At 38.6% G+C, this 20765-nt stretch overlaps 1 protein-coding gene across 1 annotated transcript in view; it reads right to left on the bottom strand.

Annotated features, from left to right (window-relative positions):
• Positions 1 to 2011: 2011 nt before the first annotated feature.
• LOC129199500 (interleukin-31 receptor subunit alpha-like) overlaps positions 2012 to 20765 on the bottom strand; it is a 31501-nt gene continuing 12747 nt past the window's right edge. Inside the window, exons 7-16 of the mRNA XM_054810070.1 lie at positions 18882 to 19023; positions 18638 to 18720; positions 15977 to 16187; positions 14792 to 14950; positions 13631 to 13753; positions 12904 to 13056; positions 11072 to 11215; positions 8730 to 8826; positions 6471 to 6531; positions 2012 to 2952 (exon numbers count right to left, since the gene is read on the bottom strand). Coding sequence (XP_054666045.1) covers positions 2473 to 2952; positions 6471 to 6531; positions 8730 to 8826; positions 11072 to 11215; positions 12904 to 13056; positions 13631 to 13753; positions 14792 to 14950; positions 15977 to 16187; positions 18638 to 18720; positions 18882 to 19023 — 1653 coding nt within the window. The 3' untranslated portion in view covers positions 2012 to 2472. The remainder of the gene's footprint in view (positions 2953 to 6470; positions 6532 to 8729; positions 8827 to 11071; positions 11216 to 12903; positions 13057 to 13630; positions 13754 to 14791; positions 14951 to 15976; positions 16188 to 18637; positions 18721 to 18881; positions 19024 to 20765) is intronic.

A 20765-nucleotide genomic window follows, 5' to 3' on the forward strand; every position in this document is an offset into this window, starting at 1 on the left:
TGTGGTGCTTAGGGAGATGGTTTAGTGGTTGGACTGGCAGTGCTAGGTTAACGATTGGACTTGATGATCTTAAAGATTTTTCCAACCAAAACATTTCTATAATTATTCCACCAAAGCCTCCTTTTTTGCTGGATGAAACTTTAGCAAGTGTACTCTTCTATTTCTCTCCACAAAAAAGGTTCTTGTTTTGGAATGAGTTCTTCATTTATATCTAATCTCCGTATCAGGATTTTTCATGTCTCTCTCATTCTCCCAAAGGTACAATTTACAGCCATTATACACATATTGACTGTGGTTATTACTGCTCTAATGAAATCAATTAAGAATTACATATACCATGAGCTTTATAACTGAAAGTGGAATACATACATCCCTTCTATGTGAGGCAAATTGGTCCATGTGTACTTTTAGAGAAATTCTCCTGGCCTGATAAATGGATGTTCTTTAGCAAGATAGCTAATATCACAGAGGCAATACTCACCAGGTCCAAAGCCCAACCTGCCTTTTGAGTTTTGTGTATGAAGGCTGCTTCATATACTGAAACTGCTCACATTGCTGCCATTGGTTTGATTCTACTTACTTACTTTATATGTAACATAATAATATGTACTGGTTTGGTAGGTACAGAGTAAGAAAAAAATAATTCAGTGTTTACATGGATAAGTTATTGAAGGTACCAACTACGCCAGGAAAACAAGTTGCTCTGACTAGAAATGAAAGAAATTTCAGAGGTAAGGAGCATGGATACTTCTTATATTTGGGAAATAAACAAATTAGGCTGTGTTCACATGACTACTTGATAATGATTGTATATCATTTGAGGACTCATTCTCCATAATAGCTTTTCATTTCAGCCCCTCTACTGTTGCAAACAGCAACAGCTCCACTAATAGCAAGATAATTTCTGGTGTCCTAAATTCAAATCAGGCAAATTCACCCGACTGAAGTTAAAAAAAAATTAAAAAGAGATTTAAAAGATGGCTCAAACCTTCTGAGGTGGTCTGGGGGTGCTCCTGTTACCCCTTCTTTCAATGAGCAGAGGTAACAAGGGTGAGTGGTAGCTGGTACATTGCTTTGTGGCAAAACAATGCCTTTTAAGTGCTAAGAAAAAACAATGCAAAACCCACAGTGAAGTACAAGCTGGTTCCTGCCAGTCCTAGCAGACATAGAGAGATATAAATAAAGAGAGAGTGAATATAAATAAGGAAAGTGAATAAAACAGGTTTCGTTATGGGGCCTCACTAAATCAGTTAAGTGGGGAATATGCAATTTCTTTGTGCTTTTTGTAAGCATGGCTATTCTATAACTCATACTGGCTAATATGCATGGAAGTATTTGTGTGAACAGGAAGCATCCTTCACTTCTAATGAGAGAATTTTAAAAGATGTCTGTCTAAGGAGCCTCCAGTGCTTACAGTACAGTTGATCAGTTTTTTTCTCTACAAGATAATTTTAATAAAATGCTCTATAAACTAGAGATGACAACAATAAACTGAGTCTTCTACAATAACTGCAAACCATTAATGCCTACAGAGTTCATCAGTGAGAAGCTGTTATATGCTGGAAAACCAGTTCAGATTCCTTGCACTGTGGAGTTACACGATGGAGTCACATAGAGAGAATATTAAGGAAGACCCCTTTATCCCCTATATTCCAATGACTCCTCCTCTATGCAAGCTTTGGAGGGATGATTAACTGAACTAACTATTTATTCAATTGATACTGTCACTGCACACAGTGTGAAATCGTATCTGCAACTACATCTCAGAACAGAACATGAATGTATTTTTGTGTCTGTGTAGATAAATGTAGGATGAAATAGCCTTAATTTAATGTGAGCAAAAACTCCAATACTAATAATGATACTTATTATCATCTTCATTTACACAGCACTATCTACAATGAATAAAGGTGTAAAGATCTAAGACGTAAAGCACTTAATAGTACTTTATATAAATGGATAAGCATCATTCTCTATTCCTAAATTCAAGGCTTTTCACTCTTTTGTTTGGTCAGCTTTGACTAACTGGAGAGCTTTTCTGGAGTGGTAGACACTTTTGCTGCAATTTTTACTGAAGAACTTATCAGATCTGAAATTCAGGTCTTAAACTGGTCACAGTGATTAGAGAACTCTCCTGATGACTAGAGCAACATTGTGCTTAGAGCAGAAGCCTTGATACGGCTTCCTGAGTGCTGTGGGACTAAGCACCCAGCAAGAGGTACTTTATTCGGAGGTTTATCATGCAGTTCCCTGAAAGTTTTGCCTGTGTGAAGACAGTAGGACTTTCCACAGAATGATGGTGGTGAAAGAGCTAACCTAATTATATAATCAACCTATTTCACTGAGGAAGCTTACTGAAGTAGAGACTAACTGTTGTCACACGCTCACTGTCCTATATGATCCTCATGGGTCCATTCAAGCACCAGAGGTTTAAGAACTTGATTCTATGGTATAGGAAATTATGAAGATGCTTCAGTTCAGTTGCCCCATCAAAGTTGGCCCAGATGGCAAAAACACTACCTGGCTTTGTTTGAGGTAGTCTTGAGGAGTAAAGAAAACCTGATGCTCAGTTTGTGCTGCCTTACTGCTTAGTTCCATTTCCAGATGAGGGCGAGCAGCTCTTGCAGGCAGCTTCACTGTCAGACTCATCAGGGCTTTCTGGCTGAACTCCATGCTGGTGTAATCACTCAAGAGTGGTACTGTGATGGAAATGATTCCTTCTTCTTCACTTGTAACTGCTTCTTCAGGGATTTCTTCATGCCTTAGGCTTATGTCTATGCTATTGCTAGGCTCTTCTGACTGGCAGGTGTCACACTTGCTGTCTTCCCCACCACCTGTAAAGAGGTCTAGCTTCAAAGGAGCCTTTGACTCATGCTCTATGACATAAAGGCTGGTGGTATCATTCTCTGACGGGGCCTGAAGCAGTGACCTTGACACAGGTTTCCAATTAGTCTGCAAGGCAAAACAAGGAGAAAGTATAATTTTAGTGTCATACTTTTGCAAAGAACAATTGGCAATTTACTGAAATAAGTAACAAAAGAATAAAGCTAGGAGACAGGCAGCCTGGTCCTGCCTATATAACATGCTAAAACTAATCCATTTTATCTCATCTTCATTGGTTTTAGAAATATGAATGAAAACATTTATTTCCCTAATTCAGAGGACAATATTCTCCTCTCCTGTAGTATTTAAGCAAAGTTTTTCTTGCTTTTATGTGTGCTTGGAACAAAATGTTGTGGTGATGAAATGTAAGCTTCACGATGTGCTGTTCTGAGACCCACAGCTTTCAAAAAGTTTAACAAATATGTTACTATAAAAAGGCAGCAGCTTGAATTGAAGAGCAGCGAAACGAGCTTTAGCTATCAGCTGCTGCAAGCAGTTTGTTATTCAACTTCATGCCATGTTGTGATATATGTATACCTTGGGTTACAAGTTTTTGCAAATTCTGGATGATTAAATGGAGAAGAGTTTGTAACATGGAGCATCCTTCTTTTCCACTCAGATTGTTCTGCTGGGTTTGCCCACTTTCAGCACATTTTTTTAAAAAATTATGGCCAGGCCAGTATGTTCTCTGGTATAACTTTTAACTTTTTTTCCCCCTTTTTTGTTTTTTGTCCTCAGTTGCTTTAAATTTGTTTAAACTGTCATGGTTTTTTTGCAAGAAATAGATAAGTGTGTACTGTTTTTTATTTTCTTTCTTCTTACAATTTGTGTTCTGACTTGGAAATTAGTATGCTGTTCTTTGAAATCTCAGCAATCCTGCATCAAAATATCTCTATTTTTCTGTTGTAATGGGATGAGTAGACACCTCTGCATAGTCAGCTTTTGCCTTGCTTTGAATAAAGACCTGTGTGATATGTACCTCCGTTATAATTTATTATGAACACAGTCCCAACTCTACACCTACCAAATCTCAAATAAGCTCTATATGAGCTTCTGTCCGAAAGAGGCACTAATAGGTGAAGAAGACGCAGCATCTTTGAAGACTTTTGTCTAAATGTGAAGAACTGGACGCTGACAGGGAGACTGGCTGACCATGCTAGTCTCCATAGTTCATTTTTCTGGCCTCTCTGTGCTGACTAAATTGAGAGTGTCTCTGGTTCCTCCTGCTGCTCTGTACCATGGGATGTATCATTGCCGTATTTGCAATAAAGAATGTTCTGTCTGGATTTAAAGCACAAATTCTCTTGCCACCTATCTGGACTATATATGTGTTTTCTGTTAAGAGTTGCTACATTTCTCAACTAACCTAATGGGGTTCAGTCTTGAAACGATCTACAAATAGAATAAATTTATGGAATATAGCAAGATTTACTCCTTTCCCTCCATTTTACAGTGCCCATTTGGGGAACAGCTTTCTCTACATTTCATGAACTGTTCATAATATCAGATGGCTTCTAGGCAATGTATCTGGTAACTGCTTTAATGTACTGTCTCCTCACACAGCTTTTTCTGCTTTCCCCAAAATCCTTATCTGATATCTGTTATTTCTGTTTCTGCCATGTTATCAACATTACAGTATTCCTCTACCAGACTTGGCTAATACAGGCTTCAATTCCTTTTTCAGTTGCTTTGCCTCTGCAGGAACAGTTAAATGCATTTTAAGTAGGTATATTTTGCTTTTAAAGTATTTATGTCGAAGCGGCACTCTGATTCATAAAACCTATTTGTCCTTTCTGTAACATGCAGCCTCAATGTATTTCACCTGCATTTCTTCACAATGGCAAATTATTCTTTGAAACTATTGGGTTATTTTGGCTGGTAGTTCTTACTCCTCTCTTGCTGAACTTCTATCCTGCAATTCAACTCCATCTAAGCTTATTATTACATTGAAACAGCTTCAGGTCTTGTGCTTTCTTTAAGGCAGAAATCCCCCAACTGCTGAATATACTAGATTTCTTTTTTGCCTTTGAGAAGCCTCACTTCAAGTACTGAATCTGTAGATCTCCCACTTTTTAAATGCATGGTGGAGAAGAAGAAGGAGGATTAGATGGAGTTGTTTTTACTGGAGTGATCAGTGAGGGACATCCGAGTCCGAGCATTGAGAACTGGAAGTCTCTAGTGCTTGTAAGGAGATAAATTTCTTTAACTGAACAGAACAGTGAAACTGCAATCTTCTAACAGCATCACTTTTGAAACTTTGACTTTGTGCAGCTGTACATTTGTACATCTGATCCTCCTTTGTTCAGCATTATCTGGCTTTGGCAAAAGGACTATCTGATACCACTGAGCTCACCACTTCTTTGTCTACATTTAGGTGGAAGAAAGGAAGAAAGCAAGCAAGGGATATGAAAGTTCATACTTGCTCTGTTGAAGGAAGCAATGCTGATGTCCAGCCAAACTTTTGATTAACAGCACCCTGTCAGGGTCTTCTGAAGTTTCATTGCTGATTATTTCACTCTGTGTCCTAGATTTGGACAGTGTCTGGCTTGTAGATACATTCCAGCTTCTGCCTTATTTTTGACTAAATATATAGCAATCTGTTTTGTTAAAGCTGATAAATTGGCTTGAGAAACTAGATCTTGGCTTGAGAAACTAGGTCTAGGAGTGCCAAATAAAGTTCAGGTCTGCCAGAAAATCAAAGAGATTTAAAAAGGAAAGCAGTACAAGTTCCTACTCCAAAAAAGTAATGGTTGGCAGTCTGAGATTTGGGAGATAAACTGAGGTGTCCTAGAGGAAGGACTTTTAGTATCAGGTGTCAGCAAAATTGGAGCAGAAACTTGTTTAAAAGGGGGGAGGTAAGGAGAGGAAGATGCAAGTAAGTCCACTAATAAGCAAAAGTGAATAATATGATATCCAGCAGTCTCATCTTAACAGCTGATTTCCAGGCACTTCTTCAGTCCTGAAATTCAGCTATCCTTACCAAAGCATATGGGAAAATCGTGGGCAAGATTTGAACATGCTGCTGAACTGTGGTGCCTGTTGACTACTAGATGCTCCTCAGCCAGCTACCAGCTGACCAACCAGAGCCCCTGGATTGCTCTGGAGGTGGGTAGAGACTGAGGGGTGAGAAGCAGATTTCAGAAAACACCGTATACATGACCTCTGTTGTGAGACTTCTGTGGAATTAGGCCACAATGCCTTACTTTGTATTTTGAGTAACTTGTACTTAATAATCAGTTCCAGTTGGTAAAAACTGACTAGATATAAAACCTGAATTTCTCTCTGTAGACTCCATTTTCCCCAATTAAACTTCGCTTTGTTGTTTTAACAACCATACATTTTAATATACTCTATAATGTTCTCAAAAAAGTCTGAGAATCTCTATTAAATTAAAAAGTGTATACAGCCTCTGCCTAAATAACAACCCTTCCCCATCCTGTATTTTTAATATTACTTTAGCTTCCCAACTGTTGATATTAGACATTTACTGAGGTGAAATGTGAAAAGACTAGTAACTAGCATTACTGATCAATGAGTAGGAAAGATCTCCCTTGTGTATTTTTTCATACCGTCAGAAGGATACTTGCCATATCTTGGAGCGCACTGCTGTTTCTTGGACTTGGTACACTGGGCCAGCATATTTTCAGCCTGTAAAGAAATATTCTGAATTTATTGTCAAGTTAAATGACTGACGTTTCCTAGGCATTTAAATTAACTACCAATTATACATAACATTTTGTTGCTATTTTCACAACCGTCAAACCAAGACGTTCTGCAGTGACTCTTAAGCATAATGCCAATTAAAAACTGAAGACCAAGCTTGATGATCTACACCAAAATGCTGAGTTAGTGATGATTAGCATCTTTGTTTAAGGACAAAGGAACTGCGACAGGAGCTGATAATGTCTCTTTCTATACATTTAATCATTGTATATTCCTAATCCACTATAATTTCCACAAAACCTCCATCTTCCTGAGGACTCTTGGACACATAGGAGGAAGTTTGTTTTAGAAAGTATTGGCTTCTGCTTAGAAGTTTACTTTCTCTCAAACAAAGAGCAAGCTATTGCTGGTTTTAGCTTCTGCGCAGTGACAGCGGTGGCCTGGAAGAGGCTCTCCCTGCTACCCACAGGCCAGAACAGGGGGGACAACACAGCCTCTGCTCTTTCTGGGAGCTGTTACATACAGTATCTCGCTGTTTCACCTGACACAAACTTAAACATACCTTTACTAAAAACTCACACCAACTGCTTCTGCTGCAGAGGAAGGAGTTTGTAAGGTAAAGCTGACTTTGCCAATGGAGCTGGTCAAATGGGTTTCAGCTGGCTGCTTGTCTCAGCAGAGCCCTTTTTTTCAAGCTCCTTCCTTGCACCTGGGGGGCTTAAAACCACCAAAACTGGCAATAAGCTGCTGTGCTTTCCAGCCTCCCTGGGCTACTCCCAGCATGGGTACCACCTCAGGCATCATCCTTCCTGGCCTTTTGCAAGATGACAGGCTGTGATGCTGGTCTGCCCATCACTCCTGCCACCCTAAGATGCTGGTGGTGGCTCCAGGCTGGCAGGGGCCAGCTGTGATTTCCCTGAGGAGGAGCAGCAGTGGGGTGGGATGGGAATTTCAAAGGGAGTTTCTGCTGAGCTGGCCAGTCCTATTGGCATTAGTCACCCCTGACTGCTCATCACTAGCTTCTGTGGGAACCAAGGGACACCATCTTAGTGGTGAGCTGATCACCTTCCTGTCAGTAGCTGCTCTCAGAGCACCCCCTTGTGAGCTTTGGGCAATGACTCACCTCCATAGGAGAAAACCTCAACATAGCTGTGAGAGACCGTGGGAGGTTATGTAGCCCATCGCCCTGCCTTAGTGTTAGCTTCAGTGTTACCTGGTTTTCAAATCAAGTTTAGACTTCGTTAGCTGTAAGGTACTCTGCCTCTGTTTAGGCTGTGGTTTGTGGTGAAGCTTGAGGCTGTCGAGTTACTGATCTGCTTGCTGATCCTATGAGCATGAGTGTTTGGCTGGTGAGTCCTTTTTTACAAATCAAGCAGGGAATTGAGATGGGGGAGGGGATCCTTGGTACCCTTTGTCTAAGTTCCAGGTGTTCAATACTAATACATATTTGATTGTTATTTTGTAGTGCTACACCGGGCTTCTGTGTGTTGGGTTTTTTTAAGTTTTCCAAAAATTCTTTCCTAAGGGGCCCAGACAATGAAGTATGATCTTATGTTTCACACAATGACATTTGCTCTAGGTCAAAACTTCTGTGTAGGTCTCTGAAGTTCTTGTCAAAAAGGCTGGATCAGATAAAGAGCAACAAGTAAAATTTGGAAAGGAAAGTACACAGAAGACATAATGTACGGTGTGGTCTTTTTTCCCAATGGCAAGGGCAGGGGTTTAGCCTGCTGCATTAAGCTAAGTGGACAGGAAACTGCTTAGATGGCAACATCAATTTGTGTATGCTGCTGAAATTCATCTTTGTATTTCAGTAGAAGAGACATGATTATCAGTTGGGAATAAAAGAGCAAAATAACCAAATGCATGGTTTTTCCATATATATAACTTATTTTCCATTATGAGAAATGGTCCTTGCTCTCTCTTTTCAAGGGTGCTTGAGACAGGAGGTAGTCAGATAACTGTATCAAAAGCAAAAGGTTACAGATTTTTGACAAACTATTTTAATCAGCTTATAACAGTTTGTAATTGCTCTCACTGTGTAAATGAGTGGGGTGGCTTTTGTGTTGTGAGCTTGTTGAGTTGTGTTGTTTTTAATGACAAAAAAGGCTCAGTGCTATGAAACTCGGGGTTAAGTAAAACAGAACTGCTTCTAACAACTTCAGCCAACATTCCCTTCTTACCTTTTAAGCACTAGAGAACAAGTGAGAGGTGCAAAAACCAGAATGAACAGCATGCTGAAGCAAAGGCCAGTCACGAAACCTTCAAATTCTCCTTTATCTGATGGGAAATGGAGAGATTGAATCAGACTTATGGTATCAAGTATAGAAAGGCTGTATTACCTCCACAAGAGAAATATTTCAAACAGAAGTCAAGTGAAACTTTACAGATGTTCTGGGATTCCTGCAAGTGAAATCTAGTTAAAACAAGACTTGGGATTTCTGGGGGGTCTGAGGCTTTCAGGTTCATATTTTTAAGATATCCAGATATAGTGTTGAATTTTTAAATCTACCATCCAAAGAAACACTTTCTAATAAAGGAAGTATTCCTACTCCCCACGCTATTATGTGAGCTCTAGCTTATTTAGTGGGTGAGGACCCTGATGCAGGTCTGACTTTATAAAAAAAGGAGTGAAAGTGGCTCTTAATCTGTTTCAGGTTTTACTAGTAGAGTTTGGGTTGTTGTTTGGTTTTTTTCGTTTGGGGTTTTTTTGTGAGATCCCACCTGGTCCTGATAACAATAATACTCTTTGTGTATTTGGTAGGTGTCATGCTTCACCTGTTGGGAACATTAAGACAATTTTATCTGCAGCCAGCCATTTTTCAACCCTTGCTGCAAGTCTACATCTCCTGTTGCTTATGTTAATACCTGCTTGAGATACTTCCCACCACCACTCCATCTCCCTGAAGGAGATTAAGTGCTTGAAAGGTTAATGAAAATTGATAAAGTGCTCAGGCAGTGACAGCAGTGCTGCTAACACAGGAACCAAAGCAGTCTGTGATGTGAAGAGTGGGTTGGGGTTGAGGTGTTCTTTACAGATAGCTAAATCAAAAGTTTCAAAATAGCACCAGGGAAGTGTGGTCAGTACATGATTGTGTTGCTGATACTGACAAACGATATTTGCAAAAAGGCCGCTTGCTTTTTCTTTTCCTACATGCCCACCAACAAAATTTTCTTTTTTTAAAAATCAAACAGCTACTTAATTTTGTTTAAAAATGCATTTGAAAAGCTGCAAATTGCTTTGTTGCTGAAAAAAGCTTTTATGACAAAGAAACCTGAGATTCTTCTAATGGATTAAGTAACCTGTGAAATGTTGGGAAGGGGGGAAATATTAAATGTAATGTTTAAATTCAATATAATTACTTGAATTTTTAAAGTGTTGCATTAAATTAACTCTGCATTTTTGTTATTTTCCTGAAAAAAAAAAATCCTATCCAAATACATGTTCAGTAGGATGCATGGAACAGTCCTGCAGAAAAGCTCCAGTGGAGATACTCTAATTTCTTGTGTCGACAGGAAAAAGGATTTCAGTGGGGGGGAGGAAGGGGCAGAAACCCTCTTGATTTCAAGGAAGATTTTGAATTTCTTTCCTTTTTCTTTCTGTTTCACACTTTTGACTATTCATTTTTTTGTGATTTTACATCCTTCACTTAATATAAAAAAAGCTGTAGTGGGGAGAAGTTGTTTACATACTTCTGTCTCTGAATTTCACAGGTTACTTTTCCTGTGGCTAATACCACCTTAGCCTGTTCTTTTTTTTTTTTTCTTTAGAAAGCTTCAATTGAGTGAAGCTGTGGTCAAACAAAAAAAAAAGGGTCTTCTGCAGTGGTAGATTTAGTTTGACTGATAAGGTGTTAAAAATGTTTGAGAGTCCATGTTTAGCCAATTCTATATGATTATAATATATGAGACTTTATAAACGTACCTGTATTGATCTTCTCAACCTATCCAGGTGCCTTTGAAAAAAGCAAAGTTTTACCAGCAAACTATAGGACCTGTTACATAAAATGTACTTAAATTATTAGAAAACAAAAGATACTTTGATTAGCTATCACCCACAATAGGAGCAACTGAGAATTTCTTTTTACAGTTAATGGCTCAGAGGTCTAATTGGAAGTGAGTTTTACATGATAGCTCAGGATTTTGCCAAGAACAAGACTTACTGAACTTATCTAGTTCACAGGCAGAATATTTCAACTGCTGAAATCCGTGACAGGAATTGACAATAAATAAAGATATAAAAAGGTCAGAAAATGTTTCAGAGATGAGGAACCTTAGCTAAGTTTTCCTTGCATGATAGGTAATTAAATACAGGCAGCGTTGTTCTGTGATTCACAGTTTACCTCTAAAAAAGGAACAATTTTGTGTGTTTGCCATCAGTAACTAAGGACTGAATAATAAATCTTGTGCATGAGCACTTTGCTACTCCTTGAAAAGCAGAAAAGGGTAGAGAACAATGCCATACATAGTGCATAAAGCAAGGATTGGCACTGGGTAACACAGATGCATAGAGCTTCCACCATACCATATTTTAGGGTGCTGAAAGGTTGTGAAAGAGTCGGAGGTCCTTCGCCAGTATTAGTGAACCCTGAAATCTGCACATGGTAGATGGTTTTTTCCTTCAATCCGGTCAGATGGTAACTTGTGGTAGAAGAATTGAGAGTGACAGCTGAAATGCAAGAGGGGTTGGGGAAGGAGACCATTAGATGAGCTCTGATGGCTGAGTCTGTCTCAGTGTAGCTGACTGGGGAAAAGGTGAAATTTCTGCACCCTTATCCATGCCCGGAGGAAGCCACACTGTGCAGACATTTTTTGGATGGGTACAAGATTTGCCCAAAATACTTATGTACACTTTAAATCCAGAGGTAAAAAGCGTGAGCTTTTAACACACCAAGGATGTTTAGGGGGTGAGTGCAGAAGGCTGTGTACACTGCATGACAGGAAAATGCACCCAACATGCTGAACAGTGGTTTTCATGTTGGTTGTAACAGTTGATGTAAGGACTCGGTCCTGTCATGTGCTTCACCCTCACTGCAGTAATCAGTAGTTATTCAGCTCAATTCATGCCAGTGCTATTACTCATCATTCAGTACACAAAAAGGGCTGTGCATTCTGCTTCACCTCCTTGGTAGGGCTTTCAGCTCAACATTTCTTTTCTGATGGTGCAGTGACTTTTACCCAGCCAGAGCAATGCAACCAATGATGCTGTTGTATGCCTCTAACAGGGCAGAAATTACTTTTCAAGTTTGCCACTGCTGGTTAACTTCTTCACAGAAGTGGAAATGGTGCTGTAGCCTATAGGCTTCCTTCCCCAAAATTCTCCAATAAAATTATTCCTCCTGCTTGGAAAACATGGCAGTCAGGTGTTGTGTTACTTTTGTATGGACTGATTAGGGCAGAGGAAAAAAAAAAAGAAGTTAAGTGCAGTCCTGAAGACTCCCCTTATGTCTCCTCTTGTGCTTTCCGATAGGAATTTGGGGCGGAATAGATCCCCCTGAAGATGTTGCCAAACCTCGTGCTAACACCGTGTACTTGAAGTTTTTGTTACTTTTTATGGTCTTGTAAAAGCACGGGCTGACATGAATTATAGAACCCTTGCTATTCCCTTGTGTCAGGTCTTAGGCGCTACTTGTCTTCCATATCATGTCTTTAATTTAATTTGAAAGTCAGTATGTGCACAGTTAATGTTATTTATGGCAAGAAGACTTTCCACTGCCAACTAGAAGAAAAACCTTTATCAAAAGAAGTATGGGCATATATTTTTTTTAAACTCAGGTGGTTTGAGCTCACAACTATTCATTTATTTCAATATGTAGAAGTTTCATCCTTTGTAGTTAAACACAAAAGCTATCAATTTAAGAAAATGTTTCTAAAAATGAAATTAATAAGTGTCTTTGAAAACAAGTAAGAAATACAAACTGTATTCCCTGCTAATTGAGTTCAAAAAGGAAATATATAATTTCTTAAGTCCTATAGAAAGGCTCAGAGTCAAGCTTGACTGAGTTGCAATGAAACATAAAAATATTGTGTCTGAAATCTTAATACCTCAGAAATACTGAGAGTGTACATCTTCCTTTCAGTGTTACTAGAGAATTCTGCAGTAGTCTTAGAACTGTAAGTTTTAATGAAATATTTTCTTACCAATATTTAATTTGAGATGATATCTATAAAATTCTAGGTATTCATTGGACCACCTAGTGCATTAAAACTCTAACTAGGAGCTGACATTTAAGAGTACTCAGTTCCTGCAGAAATCTAAGTAACTCAATAGTGTGCTGCAACAGCACTTAATGCTCTGTATGAAGCTTTTCTGTTGTGGCTCTGAATTGCTGCATGGTCTGAGCAACAGTGACTTACCCAGAGACTTTTTCCTCGATGAATCTGTGTAGCTGATCCTATATCCCTGGAGAAAGCCCAAACAGTCTTCGGCAGCTATTTCAGTCCACTTCACAAGTGCAGAATGCTTTCTGATATTCAGAATTGTCACATTGGTGGGACCTGTCCTAGGAACTTAAAAATTGGATAATAATTTAACTTCTGCATCAATACTTGTGCAATAGACATACAAGACTGAAACCTAGCTGCTTCCTAGAGAGCTCCTTGCCTGGTTCTAGTCATCATGAATACAATGTAAAGGGTGGAAGGGAAAGGAGAAATCCCATAGAGTAAAAAACCCTTGTCTTAAGCAATACCAAAGTAGGTAGAAATTGTGACTGTCTCCTTACAAACACTTTTACTCCAATAGCCACAGCTGTACTCATTTCAGCTTCCAATATAAGGCACTATTGAATTGGGGTTGGAAAATCTGACTTTGGCCACAGTTAAATTTGAGCTACAAGTAGTAGTAACTCCAAGACCCTCTTTCTGCTATTTTGGTAATGTCATGTGTAATAATAATAATTCTGTGGACCTACGAGTAAGGAAGAATGTTCAGACCATTCACTGCCAGTGCATAACTGCTAGGACCAAAGGCTAACTGGAGAATGCTATTAAGTTACCTGGAACAGAAACTTTGTAGGTTTTCTTTTATTGCTGCAGATAAGAAACGAAAAGAAATATAGGGTTATATAAAGGGGAGGAATACCTCCTTCAACTGAGTAAAAGTGGGTCACTCCAAAAGTCTTTTCATATCTTGTGAAACTTTCACACTGACACACATCAGATGCATGTACCATTATTTTGTACAACTTATATGGCTGAAAATTGTCTGGAAAACAAATAAAGGTACATCAGGGTTTTCTGAAAAGTTATAAATGATAAAGAAGGGGAGGAGAGACGACAACTTTATAGCTTTCTGTATTATTCTTTCTGAGACTCAAAGCATAGTGTAAGTTTACAGCGCTTTACACTGAGTACAAAATATATGCATCCTTCTTCATTGTTTTTAGACACTTAATGCAAACTATTTCAAAAGCAGGACAAGACATAACACAGGTTTGCTTTTAAAAGATGCCAGATCTGATTATAGTTGTCTTCTGGAAGGCTTGAAGGAAAAGTAGGGAACTAAAATGGCTGTAGATATCTTACTTCACGGACAGATATTTCCCTCTCAGCTAGCATTTATAAAACCAGACTAAACCACTAGTTGTAATGTGGCAGCGCAGATATTGCAAAAGGACCAAGGAGAACAGTGCATTCATTTATAGAACTCTGAAGCTAAATATTCTGTACATAAAAGCCAGTCCTGAATGGTCTTTGCAAGAGTCATCTACATGATTTTAATCAAGATTTTCGATGACTGGCCTATAATGTGATTGCTGGCTGCAGCTCATCATGCCTAGCTTGGTAAGCAGAGTATTAGAGTTGAGAACTTAGACATTGACAAGGACAACCATTGGGATAAAATAAAATCTAAGGGAGACTGTAACAGAGCAGTTTATATTTAAAGTTAAGTTTACCTAGGGACAAGAAAATTTATTTTTTTTTTTTCTTTTTTTTTTAAGCCAGTAGTGCATTGGTCTGCCTGGAATGTGAGCAAGGAGAGACATCATACAAGCAACAGCAGCTTAGCTGCATTTCTTGCCCAACCATGACCAGAAGAGTCCTAGTGAAAACTCTGCTTTTTATCTGTCTTGGTGTTGCTAAAAATTAGATGATGTCTCAGTGCTGGACAAAAATAAGAGTTGCATTTATCTGGATCTTCAGTTTGATCTTAAAACCAGCATGAAAATCCTACCGTCTCTAACCAAAAATAACCAATAAATTAAATGGTGCCTCCAAGAACAGATGTGGTGGCTGCTGTTACCTAGTGTGAAATTTCCAGTTGCTGTAGTTACTATTTTCATGCGCATGTCCTCTTTACCAGTGCCCCAGTCAACCACAAAACATTTTGGATTGTATTCTGGAGTCCAGGTGACAACTGCATTAGTTCCCTGGCGTTTGACATGGATTTGGCCAGGCAAATCTGTGAACAAATACACCATTAGAGATAAATAAACAGGAAAGCAAATTTCTCCTCTCTTGCTTGTTTTCTCTCTCTTGCTCTTTTTCGAAGATTATTCATTAAGTAGTTATCATCACAGGGAACCAGTATATAGTGAGGTTTACACTAGTATGCCAATAAATGAAACTTAGCATCTTGTACTTTGCAATGGTCTCTGGGAGCTCCAATGTCAATTGCTGTTCATGACCTTTAACTTCCCACAATCGGAAAAAGGGAAATGGCTGTTCCAAGCCTCTGGAAGAGGAAGCCTGACATTGCTAAACAACCTCCTGTGAACCGCTATTAATTGCTATACACAGAGCAAATGTGAGATAGTGCTTACCTAGGGGAGGAGGAGAAGGGGCTAATTATAGATTACAGCTATATAATTTCATATACTTTGCATTTTCTGCAAAGATCTTTTTCTTGTATTGCAATAACTACACCTCAAGATTATAACAAATGAAACTAGCTCATATTAGAAGAAAAATATTGTTAAATAGTTTTACTGTTTAAATGAAAAACCTGTGTATTTAGACATCACAAAAGCTTATATCTTCATTGCAATATGACATGTGCATCCTACCTATTCCCTGTCCCATGTGCCTGTAGGCGTAATACTGAAATAAAGGACAGTGGCAGGTCTCTTAATAGTTACTTAGCTCAAAACCCTTAGATATGCACATAATTCTGCAAACTTTGTTTAAACTGCTGGCATTTACTTTGAGTACACTCCATAAGCCCTTTTGATAGATCTAGCACATAGTTATTTCTCTACCTTGAGAAAACAAGAAGTGCTAAAAGGAATACTAAATTGCTTTGTTTGTTAGTTAACTTCTATCGGAATCCTTTCTTAAGAAACAATACTGACCCTCACTACACAAAATATCAGCCTAATAAATATTCAAGAGAATGCTTAACCCTATCCCAAAGACTGTCAAAAGGTAGCCTAGAGATTGCTCATAACACTTCTCTGCTACTCGAATGAATGAATGATGAGGTAAGTACCTGTTGCAGATAAGTCTGGGACAATGTAGATGGCTTGTGGAGATTCTCCTGCTTTGTTATACGCAGAAATATTAACTCTATAATAAGCCATGGAGAGGTTTAGAAAAACTTTTCTGTCTGTCAGAGAGATGAGATTTGGTGAATCCCTGCAACTGTTGGGTATTCTTTCCACAGTAACATAATATCCAATGATGTTCTCACTTTGTGTTACCTAGCGAGAGGAAGAAGATTATTATTCTATAAATGTTATTATGTCCTGTGCAGAAAATCAAGAGAAATTAAATTGTATAAACAAAATGTCACCTTTAATGATGGGGATAAAATCATGCTGTTTTAATTAGGTTATTACGAATCAATGAAGTAAAACATTTCCTTAAAATTAAAAGCATGCTTAAAATGAGAGGATTTAAGCACAGGATTAAGTGTTTTGCCTAATTGAGATCTTAGCTAAGTGTATCCAATTAGTAATAACAGCAGTGAAGCAGCTGTAACATTCTCTGCATTTCACTGGAACATACCTCTCATAATTAGGAACTCGAAAGTTAATGAAAGGTATTTAATTGCAGTTTATGCCTCTGGGAATCTTAATCTACTAGGTTCTGTTAGGCATCTGGTCTCTTTGAGGAGATGCTAGTAATTATACAACTCTGGAAAACGTTATATATCCATTGATACAAATTTTTTAGGTCGTGATGGTTCACTCGTTATTTTACTGTACTAATCTAAATGAGAGATTGGAAAATGAGTGCACAGAAATGGAAATTACTGCAATCTAGATAGATACTGAACTCAATGCACGAAGGCCTGTGAATTCTGCAAGGATTACTTCTGATATTGAGCTTGTCTCTTATTTCTTGGCACAAAATTAATAGTGTGAAGATAACCAGAAACTGGGAGATTGGGTTATCTTAATGAAATAATTGGATACTTTTGGAGTAGCATAAGACAGGATGACATTCAGTAATTTAAAAAGCAGACACACATTTCTGGTAAAGCTGGCAGCTCTTAAAGTGGAAACACATTTTTTTTCTCAGGATAGGGAGTAAAGAATTGTTGCCGTTATTCAAAGCTCTGATAAATCTGCTTGGGGAATAGCGTTATGGTTCTCTCAACAGGCTTTGAAACTGGAAAAGATTTCTGAGTAGGAGAAATAATTCCTAGGATATGTGAAATATGAGGTCTATTGCACAAGAAGAAACTAGTAGAATTTAGCTTTCTTAGCTTAGCAAAATGAGACTGCAAAATGCAAGCACTGCTCTATCTTGTGCAGTCCTGCAGGAGGTCCTGTGTTATTTGCAGCCATGAAAGCAATACATATTGCCTGGTTGGGTGTTTAGACTTGAAGCCAACTGTCTTGTGACTGTTGGTTCACACTGTGTAGAAGTTACTGAATATTAGCAAAAGCAGAGGAGCTATGGCTAGCCTCTAACATCTTTAAGCTGTTTTCTTTTGTTCCAGATAGGCTTCAACAAGTATGGCACCAGAGCCAAAGGTATTTTTTTTCTCTATATTTAACATGTTAATTTTTGAGTGCTCTCCTTCCCTTTGCTCCTTTGATGTTTGTTGAAGCCATCTGGGCCTGCACTTAATTTCATTTAGTAGACAAGTGTAAGTGTTATCCTGAATTAAGGTCCTAGTTGTGATACTAGCTATATTACTTTAAAAAAACAAAACAAAACAAAACCCCAAACCAACCAAAACCTAAAGCATTTAGATGGAGAATAATTTATTCTCTTAGGTTAACATTTAAATTGGCATGTACCGTCTATTGCTTTATCACAAAATGAATCATTTACTATGCAGTTTTGCCGCCTTCTCAGGAGATAAGAGAGAAAGGGGATCCCTCATCCTTATGAGGAGATGAGGTGTCCATTTCCTCTGCCATCTTTTCTTACCCTTAACAAAAATGCATGGGGTAACTAAAAGTTTTCCACATCGTCCGTTATTTCAAAACTTTGACAGGGTCTGTCCTTTCTGCCAGGGATGTCCCATAGGACAAACTTCTTGGAGTTTGTAGACACTCTTTCTCTCAGAATCTAGATAGAATTAATTCGTTGCCACACAAACACCTCTAGTAACACCTTCCTCACTGAAATTGCCTGTGGGCCCCTTGACTATACATTCAAGACTGTCAGTTGTCCGTTTCTTACCTAGAGAAGTTCAGATGGTAAAACTGACTGATCTGCTGTAGTCAGTCAGCAGGCACCCCCCTGCAGAAGAGGGGATGCCTCTGACGTGTAGGTTTGAACTTTAAATGTCATTATGAGAAGCACACAGGTAGATGCTGTTCTCGTATGCCAGAGGCTCTTTTTCTGTCCTCATTATAATGTATTTGCACTTCTGAATTAGTAAATTAGTACATTGACCAAGCTTTTCTACAAGTTTTTGGTCTCTTGAGAATATGAGTGCTCCTTACAAACATATGAAACACAAGGTGTGTCACTTGTATGCGCTAAATTGGTGTAGTTTTTCCTTGATAGTTTCTAGCACCTAATACACCACCATACAAATGCACTGAATCCTGAAACGAGTACAATATTCAATGCCTTTTGCTTATAAAGTGTAGTCTCAATACAGTGTGAAAGTCCTTTTTTTTCTATAAAGTAATAAATTAATAACATGAACATAACAGAAGGTACCCAGACTCAAAATGAGCATTACCTCCCACTTCAGAAGAACACTTCTTCTGCCTGGAGAGATTACTGTAGTTGCATTATATGATATTCTGGGCTTGTTCGTGAGTTCTGGTAAAAGTGGAAAAAGACGGAGACATGTGCTCATATTAATCAGTTCGATCTTCATATTTTCAACAGTATCTGACAATGCTATTTCACGTAATACAAGATTTGAAAAGGCTTTTACATTCACGCTTATTCCCAGTAGGACAAGACTATATTTCACTTACTGTGAGGGACCATAATCTCTTTACTCCAAACGCAAACACAGTCGAGACCATCCTTGGCTATGCATCTGAGCTGAACAATGTATGAAGACATAGCATTTAAATTTGAAATGGTGACATTGACAGCATTGCTTTCTACAGGCACCTAAAAACAAATGATGTTTAATTTATGTGGCAAAATATTATTCTCAAATGTTACAGTATGTCTAAATAGATTGATGTGACTGATGTGGTAAGGAGCATGGCTGGACTGAACGTACGGCTGCCTATGCCATAGCACCAGAGAAGTAATGTCTATCTGCAGCTGATGATGGCACTGGAGCTCCAGTGACTGTACAGGGAATGGAGATTGTCTTGAAACAAAGACACCACCTGTGTCTAAGGAAATCCCTAAGCTGAAAACTGTAGGAGAAAATATGATAGAAAACTGTTGCTATATGCTTGAACTATTTTACACTCTTCCTTAGACATCCATTGGTGGCTGCACAGTATCCTGTGTTAAATGGACCTTTGGTCTGACCAGTTCTAGGTGTTATGACAGTTTTGGCAGAAGGGTTATCGCAGATTGAAATATTTGTTTTAGCTTTTTTCTGCTGCAAAGTTTTGTTTTCTTAGTTATCACAAAACTGTCACAAAAACCCCCACAACACACAATATTACAGAAAGACTCCAAATCTCCTATAGAACATGAGGGAAGTGAAGTGGATTTAAGACTCAAGTGTTAAATTAAATTAAATTAATTTAAATACATTAATCCTACTCTTGATAAACACTATTTCTCAGCTAGCTTTATACATCCTCTGTGCTTGTATGCCCACACTGACCCTTTCCCTCCAGTCCCACCTGTAAATGCAGCCTACATTCATGTGATTATGAAGAGTTTACAGCCTAAGTTCACAGGATCAGCTGGGACATGAGAGATAATGAATATTCATGATCTGTAGTCTTTCAGCACTCGGTTATTCTCATCACCCATTGTGGCTGTCTCTACCAGTCCTTCACATTACTAGCTCAAATCTCCTATCTCCCCTGTCTCCAGAACCTGTAGGACATGCATTTTTACTGCTCTTAACTCTCTGTTCTTCCACATGCTGTGTTCCAGACTGTCTGCACATGGTTATCTACCTGTTGCACTACCTGGTGGAGTACGCTTGGGTATCTGGCTGTCCTAGAATGGTCTAGGACTTATATGTTAATGAATAAGGGGACCCTTCCAAGACTTCACATTCTTTGTACCAAGATGAAACCTTTCTTACATGGGCCTCTCACAGTACTCCTTCTGGAGTGGCTAAACAAAGCAGCAGCTAGCTATGAGAGAAATGAAAAAAATATCATAGGTCTTCTGATATAAAGGGAAGAACATGGGAGATTCTGGTGGTACAAAAGAAGCGAAGAGATGCCTAGGAGAGCAGAGATGCCCAAGAAGTGGGAACAGTTGTTCTTTAGACAGTTTTCTTCTTGGGGTTCTACCCGGTAAACACATTTTCTTCATCCAATGACAGGTAACAGAGCTTGAAAAACAAACAATTTCAGGGACTCAGGGATAGAAACCATGCATTTGTGCAGGCCTGCTGGTGAAGCCTTTGCACAATATGCTGGATGGCAAGGAGCAGAATAAGCAGCCATTGCTGCTGCATGCAGATCTTACTGAAATTATGACTGGTTTTCCACCTCTTTCTTAGACCCTTTAGTTTTAGGTACTGTCCTCTTGCTGCACCATGTTATCACTGTTGCACATACTAAAATGCATCTGGAACTGATCTTGTATGATAGCAAAATTATTACCCTTCTTGTCAAAGAAGAAAATCTGGAAAACTGATGCAAAACAAACATGTGTAAGGTATGACTTGTTGCCTTAAAAATCACAGCAACCTGATCTCTAATCAG

The sequence above is a fragment of the Grus americana genome, chromosome Z (assembly GCF_028858705.1).
Source record: "Grus americana isolate bGruAme1 chromosome Z, bGruAme1.mat, whole genome shotgun sequence".
Lineage (NCBI taxonomy): Eukaryota > Metazoa > Chordata > Aves > Gruiformes > Gruidae > Grus > Grus americana.